Here is an 11,313-nt window from a genome sequence, read left to right on the forward strand (position 1 = left end):
ACAAAAACAACATCTTTGACATAGGCAGTTTGTAGCAACATGCCTTCTTTATTTCAGGTTTTTGCCTAGCACTGGATTTGAGCTCCCAGTACCTGGGTGTTGTTGAGGTTCAATGGCACACAAGTCACATGCGTCATGGTAGCAATGGCCTCTCTTTGTACACATGCAGTGTAATCAGTTTGGCGTATGAGACTTTGGAATGTCTGGTTCTCAATTTAGGCATGTACCTAACTCTCTTTCTAATACTATTCTGACTTTTGCTTCCCCCAAAAGGACAAGGGGATGCTAGGCACTCTTTAGAAGTAACCCTCAAGCAGTAACCCTGATCCTTTGGGCCAGGATCTGAACAATGGTTTCACCTCCAGTTTCATGCAAAGATATATTGGTAAAATGTCAACCTTAAGAAAATCGGGGGGGGGGGGGGAAAGAGAGAGGAAGCGGGGTAGTCAGAGAGTGTTGTATCTCAGGAATTCCTTGGACAAATGACCCCCAAAATTGGAGCACTAGCCCAAGACAGCACCCTCATGAGGCACACCAAAATTTTAAGGCAATCAATCAATCAGAGTAAGCATGCAAATTTTAGAGCACTTATAGTCAAGCTTTAAACAGAAAGTTGGTCCAAACCTTAACTACAGTAGGCATGGCAGTCCACTATAATGTTACGTTCAGGCTGCACCCCCTGGTATCTGTGACAGAACAAATTACATTGTTATATTAAGTCATTCAGGATCTGTTAACAAGTGGGTATAGTTGTGAGACAGTGTCTTAATTAAGCGATAAGAGAGTATTCACTTTCACTAAATTAGGGAACACCACCACACTGGAATTACACAGAGACAGCCCAAAAAAGGCGTTTGGCTACGAATGTGCAAAATGCAGTTACTTTATTCCCATCGCTGCTTCTGTTAAGAAACAAATGACAATCTAAAACCAAGTCAATTTGAGTAGTGCAGCTTTATTTTAAAGCAGTTTGTGGTTTTGACAATCTTTTCATAAAACTTGTGCAATCACAGATTATCCTTCTGAAAATTGCTACTGGACATGTTACAGAGCAAGTGGTAGACAGATCTGCTCAAACACATGCATCATTAGGCAAGAAAAAAAAATAAGTTAACTCATTCTCTTTATAGGACTTTCCCCTAATCAAAGATCCTAGTACTAAACATTTACAGTACCTTCCATGACAGGAGAAACTTAGAAATCCACCATTTTATCGTCACATCTAAGGGAATTTAAAATGGTGTGTGCATTTTACTTCACTGTACCTATAACTTAATTAAAGTAATAGGTCTGAAACATGATGCATAGAGGTACCTGCAAGATACTTAGAAAGTCTGATTAAAGCTCAGTCAGCTAGTTCATTTTACCCTTCTTTAAATGTGATGTAAAAATAAAAATAGTAAGCTTATACCTTTCACATGAAGGTCTGAAAGGTTTTATATTTTAAGAAAAGGAATACGTTATGCTTTGTCTTTACATAAATGCTGGTGCTCTCAATCCCTAATATTATGATTGGAAAACCAGGAGAATTAGTGAAATTAGGTAACTGTCCAGAGGGCTAAGCAATTTGAGAGAGGAAGACGTTTTTAGGCAGATGAGTCTTAAACGCTGCCGGATTAAGGTGTTTAGACTCAATATACATCTCTCAAGATTCCTGAGTCCTCAAGCAAATCCAGGGAAGCCCGAACTTGACATTGTTGAAATTTCCAGATTTTGAACGTTTTGAGCATCAGTTAATATTTTAAAGGAGTCCATACTACTATACAATCACTTAAGTCAGTTTTGACACAATCCGCAAAAGTCATACATGAAGTCCTAGAGTCACTATATGACTTATCATATGCATAATGGACTCCGAGGTAGGGCTGGAGTTTGAACCTTGGCTTTTGCCAGTTTGCTTGTTGTTTGAAACCTAAGCAGGAATTAATCTAGCCTGAAATAGAAGACAAAAAACACACCCTTTCACCTTTCAGAACTACTTCCCTTTTCTTTTACAATACCCTGTCTCCTTAGACAGCCACCTTTTGGAGGTAACCATGCAAATTCTCCCATCTGTGGAGGAATAGGAAAAAAAATTCATCCACATAATAAAATTATTAACAAATCCCTTTTACTGGAGAAAACTGACACAGGAGCAACCCTTAAAAAAAATTTAAAAAGTAAGAGTGTTGCCAAGTTTACAGAGGTAGCAAATACCATCTAGCACCAGTTTTTAAACTCTCAATTCTCTACCTTCCCCTTGCTCTCAGCAGTCCCCCCTCCCACCCACTGGATAAAGAAACTTCACACCACCTGTTTTACAGTACCAAGGTGACAGCCTCTAATATACACGTACTACAGATATTACTGGGTATCAGACCTCATACATACTAGACTCAGTGGAAATACATATCGTCCAGGTCTTCAGTTAGCTGCTATGCTCCTATCACTTTGATGAACAGAGACATAACCCCAGGATAAAGAGTTTGTTCAGATGTGCCCTTCATGTTTGCTGGCTGTTATCAAAGAAAGACCTCTTATTTCTTGCTAGTCAAATACACATTTCAGAGAAATCTGGACCTTCTCTGTATTTTACCAAAAAACCCCAACTATTTCTCTCCTCTTAATTTTTACGTTTGGTATACAACCCATTCTTAGCCAGCCCCTTCACTACTAATGTAAACAAACAAACAAACAAACAACCTGATGCTTGTGTATCAAGTTTTGACAAATGGAAGAAACCAACATACTGTTAAAGAATTCTGGCTCAGTCTACTATAACACTTCAAACATTAAAAAAAAAGCAGCAGTTAGCAATCACATATGTCTCGTGCATCAGTGCTATAAGTTTTACTCCCAGATCTTCACTATATTCTATTAATCTACCCTACAACACTTAAAGTATAGCTTTGATCCTGATTTTGTAACTGGTCTTGAAAAATGGAAGAGACACTGAATATATTTAATGATCTCAGCAACACTGAAAAAAATCTTCTAAGCCTCAGTTACCTAAACAACATTCATGTGCAACAGACTCCCTTCGCTGCTCATCATAAGATCTACCACGATGCAGCTACAGTTCTCCTGTGATGCTCATCCGTCATTCAGTATTCACTGGGGTTGAACAACTTTGCCATAACCTCCTCTCCCAGCATCATAGTCCTGCCGATATTCATCTCGGACCTGGATGCAGGGGGGGAAAAAAGTGAACTATTAGAGCAGTGGTTCCCAAACTTGTTCCACCACTTGTGCAGGGAAAGCCCCGGCGGGCTGCGCCAGTTTGTTTACCTGCCACATCCGCAGGTTCAGCCAATCGCGGCTCCCAGTGGCCATGGTTCACTGCTCCAGGCCAATGGGAGCTGCTGGAAGCGGAGGCCAGTACGTCCCGCGGCCTGCGTCGCTTCCAGCAGCTCCCATTGACCTGGAGCAGTGAACCGTGGCCACTGGGAGCCGCAATCAGCTGAACCTGCGGACGTGGCAGGTAAACAAACCGGCCTGGCCCACCAGGGGCTTTCCCTGCACAAGCAGCAGAACAAGTTTGGGAACCACTGTATTAGAGCATTCCAGCAAGTAAACTATTGCACAAGAGTTCATATACAATACCAACAAGGTAGTTGTTACCTGGGACAGGTAACAGTCCAGGTTATATACCAGTACAAGCTGTATAATATTTAGGAAAATTAGTGACCGTTTCCTTCTCTAGTTCATACAGCAAGAGTAGCTGAAGTGCAGCCTGCAGCATTTGGTATCACAGCATACAGCTGCCGCCTTCTTGATATGAGGAGGGTCCTTGTGAGGCATATTAAAGATGGACCATCCCATGCTGAGACCTGTAATCTACATGACCTACCCTATACACTAAAGATAAGAGCAACTGCTACTACTCCAATTTAGACAAGTTAGGTGATGTCCCATGGTTCTTGGCAGGCTACAACATAGCTCTTAGCTGGACAGCTTTTATGCTTGCTTGGCAAGTACAATTTCTCTTCCCACAGCAGCTGAACACAAGAAAAGGAACATGACATAAGGTTTTATTCTTGGTGGGTAAACGTTTAAATGCATTATATAATGGTCTCTTAGATGTGATGAAATTTTACTCTGGTTATGGAAGTAAGTTAACTACTAAGTGGTCACTCAAAAGTGAAGATTCAGGAAACATCACTAATTTCACAAGCAAATAGTGAAAAACAGATTCTGAAACAACTTACCTGACCCCCTGACCTTCCACGACCATACTGTCTGCCCTCTTTAAAACCTGCATCCCAATCTGTCCTGATGATCCTATCATCAAGCCGTGTACCATTGATGTATCTCATTGCATTTTCAGCATCTCCTCTTGAGTAGTATCTTAGGATTATGTTAAAGAACAAGGTTCAACAGTCTTTCAAACTTCTATAGAACGAAAGTATTCAAATGCAATGATCTCAACAAATATTTGATTGAGTTTGACTCATTACTGGGTTAGATTTTAAAAATCAATTCTTTTTTCACAAATCAAATAACCTGTATTTTCAAGTGTGATAAATGGCAGTAATCCAGGATTGTTAGGAATGGTATGAAATATCAGATTAATTGAGCCCTATGGTTTGCAAAATAAAAATTAAACTATTAACTCAAGAAGAAACAAGCACCCACCTGGGTGCTGCATTCCATTTGAAGTTATCCCAATAAAGTCAACAGGAAAATCAACTAGCTTCAAAGAGTCCAGAATTTAACCTAGCCAAAAAGGACAGGTTTGCAGGATTACTAAAATGAATTTTACAGGAAGTTTGCCTTGTATTTAATGGAAATTCAAGACAGTCACAAAAAAAAAAAAAATACCCAGGATCTGTCTACCTAGGCACTTATGATATATTTATCATTGTGGTAGTTAAGCATCTAGAAGGTATTTGATTTAGTCACAAAAATGACAAGTTACCTATTAAGCCACTTTCAACACTACCTGACAGAATATCAGATTCTCAATACCACCCAAATATACTGTCAGATCCCAAATAATTAAAATAATAGGATTCCCCAACATCCTTTTTGAGACTATTTTACAATCTACTAGATCTCACTGTTAGGAAACTTTTCCCTGATATGCATTCTTTTTCTTCATTCAGTTGTATATCATTATTCCTTGTTATACTCTACAGTCACTAAAAAGCAGGACAAAATTTGAGATCTCAGAGCTAATGTTATGTTTGTAAAAGTATGTTCTTATAAAATACAAGACCATTAGAAATATTTCCATGTATTTTTTTATTCAAATACAAATGAACTTGTAAACAAACACCGACTGTATTATTACAGTATTTCCAATCCAAACTGATTTCTACTAGTGAAAAGTGCTAGACATGAACTAGCTCTTAGTATAGCTTGGGTAATACACAGTTGAGACAAATGTCAAACAGTATACATAGTTAAGAGTAAATTATAGTTAAAGATTTTTAATTACCTGTTTTTGTAATCCCAAAAAATAGTAACAAGTCTTTTACATCTATTATCTTTAACTTGATAATATCCCTTCCAACAATTTTGGGGGCCTGAAGTTAGCCATTTTATTCAAACTGATATGAGGAAACAGAGTTTGGCTTCTCAAGCTCCCTAATCATACATAAAAAGAAAAGGAGTACTTGTGGCACCTTAGAGACTAACAAATTTATTTGAGCATATGCTTTTGTGAGCTACAGCTCACTTCATCGGATGCATTCCCCCCACTGAATGCATCCGATGAAGTGAGCTGTAGCTCACAAAAGCATATGCTCAAATAAATTTGTTAGTCTCTAAGGTGCCACAAGTACTCCTTTTCTTTTTGCGAATACAGACTAACACAGCTGCTACTCTGCCATACATGGCACCCTTATATGCTCTACTTATATCAGCTTCTTTCTTGTACTACACTCCCCAGAACAGTGACCCAGTGTCCTGGAGAGAGATTAGCACAAAAATACCCAGTCCCACACAACAGAATCATTTCAGTTGTAGGTCCCATCTATACAGTAATATCTTGTGTTACTATTTAGTCACCCATACTTTAAAACTTAGGTTAAATCTTGCAGTATAGATGGGATTGCAGTGTTTACCATATTCACAAAGAGCTCGTCAGTCTGAGACTTTATCACTGATGTAACTCTTCAGGAGCACAGTTCAGTCTTATCTGCACTGCAAGGCTAAGCTGTATTTTAAATGGGTTGGTTATCACATTGTAATTGTACCTACAACAGAAACAAAGCCAAGCCTTTACAACTCTTTTACTCTGGTTAAGGTTGGCTAGATTTTTGGCTTCCATACCCACTGTATAGATGTTTTACTTTGGAGACAAGGATACTCAACAAAACAGAAGCCACAAGCAGTTTTCTTCACTTTGTCCAGGCCCATAATGATTTTCTTTATATCCCCACTTTTACCAAATAGTTCATAGATCTGCTCTTCTGTTGTATAGAAAGAGAGATTCCCCACATACAGGGTGCAGCTCTTTTTCAGCAGTCTCTCCTGGTCATATCTGTTACCCTGAAATTTCAAACAGTAAAAACCAACATTTAGAGTCCACCCCATTCAATATCTTCAACAGTAAAGTGCCAACATGTGGGAGGAGTTGATCTGCAATACCTTAATAGTATGGGGAAATATTTCAGGTAAGAGGCTGAACAAACACACTAGCCCACACATGCCCATTAAAAAAAAATTCTAGATCTTATGGTTATAAAGATAATCTTCCAAAAATGAACAGAATAGAATACAAGATACTTTTCCAAATTTGCAGAAAGCACCAGTACTTCTGCTGCTCAGAGCCTTGCAAAGCAGTTCCAGAGTGAACTGACACGGAATCCTCTTTTCTCTGCTTTTATTCCCAACTGCCAAGCAGCAGCAGAATGGGCCAATTAAACCTAAAGCAGTAGAGACATCCCAGCCTCCCTCACAAGCCAAGAAGCTCAGAAACAAGAGGAAAAACAGAATGAAAGTGCCCCTTGTCTCCTCCAGGAGCCACGGGGGCTTGTGGGTATATAGTTTTTCAGATAAGCAGACATGTAGTATACAGATGGTCATAAAGAGGAGGGCCAGCATGCCCCTTGTCCAGCAGCCGAGGTCAGCTTTCCCCTGATCACTGCACCTGGACAGCAGAGATTCAGCTTTTTAATCAGTTTATGAGGAAGAGTTTAATCTTGTAGCCGTTAGGTTGCTGGTAACCCCTACGTGCAGGGCCCAATATTTCCACCCCCCTCTTCCCCACTACCGCACATCCCCATCCGATCCCGCCACGCCCGCCTCCCACCCCAATCTCCCAAGTCCCTGCTTCCCGCACACTCCTCCCCATCTCTCGCCCGCCCCTCCAGGTCGCCGGCTCCACGTCTCCGCCCCAGTCCCTCACCCGAAAGTGCTGGTCCCGGTACTGACTCAGCTCCACATAGGAGTCGCTGCGCAGGACGCTCAGCATCGCTACCGAGCACATGGCGGACGGGCCCCGGGCAGCGCCTCGCAGAGGCCGGCTCCGGCACAGGACAGCCAACCAACCGCCAACACCGGCGCACAACTCACGAACACGGCGGCTACTGTGCGAGCACGTGACCTAGCACCCTGAGTCCCTCCGCATCCATCAGCCCCTGAGCAGCCAATCACAGTGAGGATCACAGCAAAGGCAAGGCCGCCTACTCTCTCCCGCCCAGACGGGTAGGAGCCAATCCCTGAGGGAATTGTGTCACGTCTATCTTCTATTGGCCTCCTTTAGCCGGGGGCTATTCAGCCAATCCCAGCTCTGGATTCCACACGTGATGTGGTTCTTCCTCCCTGCTGGCGGCCATAGTCGCTTGTGGGTGGCTGGCGCCCGCAGCGTCGGTGCCGAGAGATGGTGCTGCGGCGCCTGCTCTTCACGCTGCTCAACAACCCGCGGCTCATCGAGAAGCTGTCGGAGTCGAGGCCGATCCGCGTGGCGGCCCAGGTCACTGCCTCGGCCCTGACCCGGGCCCAGCTCGGGGGTCGGGAGGCGGCGCGGCGCCTGCTGCGGGAGGGGGGCCTGGGCCGCCTGCGGGAGACCTTCCTGCGGGAGCTAAAGGATGGGGCTCGGGCCCAGGCCTGGCCCCGACCCCCTGGGAACAGGCGGGACGGGAGCGGACGCGGAAGCCAGTGAGAGGGCGGGGAGAGAGCGATTCAAGCCCCCGGACTTTCCAGCTGTGGGCGGGGGGTTTGCTCTTCCCCAGCCCCACCAAGGATCTGCGGCCAGGAGGGCTACGAGGAGGCAGCGCCGAGCCAGGGCCCATTCGCCCCACGCGGCCCGTAGCCGCTCTCGTCTGCACAGGGATAGCCGGCAGCTTTGAGCCCACCCAGACTCCATGCATCGGATCACACGCAGTAACCCGGATCTGCGTCCTTCGCCGCCCGTGAAATTCGCGCTGTCTGGACAAGGAGTTCTGCTCGATGTGCTGTGTTTAAAATAAACACCTGTGCATAGTTCTATTTCCTTCATTTCCCTACAAAATGCAGTGCAGGCATCGCATGTCCTAGGGCAGTCCTTTGCTGCTTGACCAACAAATTAACACCGAATATTGTGGTGATCCGTTTGGTATTTGTTTTTTATAAAGTGGAGTGGTGGAAATAAAATACCATGGATCCCAAGGTTTGGAATGTGGCATCTGAGTGAGGGGGGAAAGGATACAAAATCTCCTTGCCTGTGGTAGCATTTAGTTGGACATGGTTGGTGAGGTAGAATCTTTTATTCAACCAACTTAAGTTTTGAGCTAGGCAGAGCTCTGCAGTTTAATAGTAATATACATGAGGACTAAGATTAAGTGGATTAAAATCAGCTGGTGAATGGGAGTTGAGCTCTAGGAGTTGATTTATTTTTAATCCATAGAGGAGTTTATAATTTTAAGCCTCTTCAGTTAAAATTTTATAAATATGATCTGACTTGGACCTGCTGATAGACCAGATGTAGTATTTCAAATAAAATGATCCTGCTGCATGCAGGGTAGATTAGGAAGGAAAGATAAGACTGTTAGGAGGCCTAGTTATAATAGTATAGATGGCACCTAACCATCTTCCCAGAATTAGGTGAAAGAAGTAATGGAGATGCTGGTATACTTACTCCAGTAGCACCAGCTGTCTTCCCTGTAGGGACAGCATCTGCCACTTTAAATGGAGACAAAAACAGATGATCTAGTTGCCCCAGAGAAAAATGGACCTCCCTGCTGATGTCCCTGCAGGCCAGGTGTTAGTTGCACAGGTTCACAAAGTGGGAAAGGACAATGGGTCCCTTCTTGCCAGTCATTCCAGAGCAGTGATTTTCAACCTATTTACCACTGTGGGCTGCATATGCAGCTCTGTGTTAGGTAGGCTGCGTCCACACAATATATATGCTTCCTGTACATCTTAAAAAAAAAAAAAAGGTTAGTATTTGTTACAACATCAGTATGAATCGTATCATATCTTTCATTTCAACGCTGGCAAATGTCTACCAAGAGCATTTTTAATTAGCAAAATAAGTCAGAACCTTAATTGTTAAAATTAATTAATTTACTGTAAAGGTGGAATGGCATGATGTATTGCCACTTTAACTTCTGCGCTGCTGCTGGCAGCGCGGAGAGTATGGCTGCGGAGCCTGCCTGCAAAGATAGGGAGCCCAGCATAGTGTGGGGTTGCCCCCCAGCCAGGGACTGGCCCATGGGTTCGCACAAGTGTCTGCCTTGCAGAGACAGGGTGCCCTGTCCAGGGCAGAATGTGGTCCCCCCCACAGGGACTGCCACCGCCAACATCCAGTTCCCCACCCAGGGGCTGCCCCCAGCAACTGCACACCCCACCAGGAGTGCCCCCAAGCACTCAACTGCCCCCGTTCAGGGACTGTGCCCCAGTATCTAGCCCACCCATCTAGACTCTGTCCCCCATGCACCAGCTGCACTCCCCTCCCTGCGGCCCTACTCCCCTGCACCCCACTCTTCGCTGATCTCTTACTTCAGCTGCAAGTAGCTCAGCCATTCTGCCGGCCTGCTGCTGCAATCCTAGTGCCTGGGATCCTGCTCCAGTCTGGGTCGCTGGACCTGCAATCCTGTGGGGTGAGGGGGTGCTGAGCACCCTGACCTGGTGATGCTGCTGGGCCCCTGCCTGCTAGGGGGGAGGAGGGGGCTGATGTTGCTGGGCCCAGTCCTGTGGGGGGTTGATGCTGGGGCTGATCCTGCACTGTCTCATTTTTGTGCACACCCCCCTACCGGCTCTGTGCATGAGGCAGGTGATTCTCCTGCCCGACCCTAGTAACAGCCCTGAGGATGTCACATCAGCCCCAGTTGTGTGCTGATTGGGCCGCAAGCAGGCCACAGGTTGAGAACCACTTTTCCAGAGTATGGGGAAGAGACTAAGGCTCCTATTGTATTTTTCACTGACCAAATAAAAAATTAGTGCCCCAATTAAAATACATTAGGATACTAAGGTCCAAAAGGGCACTTATTGCATTGTGTTGGGAAATGGTCCTATTTGGTTAATGACATATTTTTAACTTGGTAGGTGGAAAACATTATAGGACCCTAATACTTCTCCCTGCGTTAGTAATGAGATCCACTGCTTGACCTCAATATTGCCATGCATTCCTCTGAACACAATGTCATATATTAAAATGGTAGATTACAAACATAACAACATCTTAGTATTTTACTATATTTCAGGGACTGCCCTGTTGGACCGTAACCACCCTCTACATTCCAGTGAAGGAAGTGTCAAGTTCATGCTGGACCCAGACCTCTCTCTAAGACTCCTCCATATCACCAAAGCCCATCACCAGTTAACCCTGCTCTGTCCTTTAAGTCTTCTAGTTTGACCTGTTGACCCCAGTATTCGCTCTATCAATGAGTGCAGCTTTGATTGCCTGCTTGTCTACTTCTACAAGTGGCTCTATGCTTCGTCCCACACTGACTCCTGTTATATTAATTTAGGTAGAATATATGGGCTCAAAGTGTCAAAGGCATTAACGACCTAGTCACTGTAGTTAAACAACTGGTGTACAGGGTTTCATGTACAGCGACCTCAGTCTTCCAGTACCATGGTAGACACATTAGGAAATTCATGCCAAAGACTGAATTTATTGATTGAACCACACAAAAGGAAAAGAGGCAAAGAGCATTGAAACGGAAATTGGTTAATTATGCAAAACAGTCAAACCCTATCAAAGGCCCTTTTTTGGAGACAGTGAATATTGGTTAACGTCTCAGTCAAAGAGTCCTTGATGGGGAAGAAATGGTTAGTTCTTCAACTCTGGCCCTGTGGGTGCACCACAATAGGACGTGTGCATGCCTGTGCACTCTTGACCAGAGATTGTAAATAGCTGTATCTGGGGGTCTGCATATGTACAGAGCAGTGCAGTCTGCTCCC

At 44.2% G+C, this 11,313-nt stretch overlaps 2 protein-coding genes across 2 annotated transcripts; one reads left to right on the top strand and one right to left on the bottom strand.

Moving 5' to 3' along the window:
• Positions 1-953: 953 nt before the first annotated feature.
• On the bottom strand, positions 954-7,575 carry NCBP2 (nuclear cap binding protein subunit 2). The gene is made up of 4 exons (XM_074963265.1): positions 7,334-7,575; positions 6,293-6,474; positions 4,188-4,326; positions 954-3,162 (listed from the first exon to the last, which is right to left on the bottom strand). Exons 1-4 carry the CDS (start codon positions 7,412-7,414, stop codon positions 3,091-3,093), a joined length of 474 nt encoding a protein of 157 aa, XP_074819366.1. The 5' UTR covers positions 7,415-7,575; the 3' UTR covers positions 954-3,090.
• Positions 7,576-7,713: 138 nt separating this feature from the next.
• Positions 7,714-8,754, top strand: NCBP2AS2 (NCBP2 antisense 2 (head to head)). Its single transcript, XM_074963266.1, has one exon. The coding sequence runs from the start codon at positions 7,808-7,810 to the stop codon at positions 8,087-8,089; it is 282 nt and encodes a 93-aa protein (XP_074819367.1). The 5' UTR covers positions 7,714-7,807; the 3' UTR covers positions 8,090-8,754.
• The last annotated feature ends 2,559 nt before the right edge of the window (positions 8,755-11,313 follow it).

The sequence above is a fragment of the Natator depressus genome, chromosome 9 (assembly GCF_965152275.1).
Source record: "Natator depressus isolate rNatDep1 chromosome 9, rNatDep2.hap1, whole genome shotgun sequence".
In the NCBI taxonomy this organism is placed as follows: Eukaryota; Metazoa; Chordata; order Testudines; family Cheloniidae; genus Natator; species Natator depressus.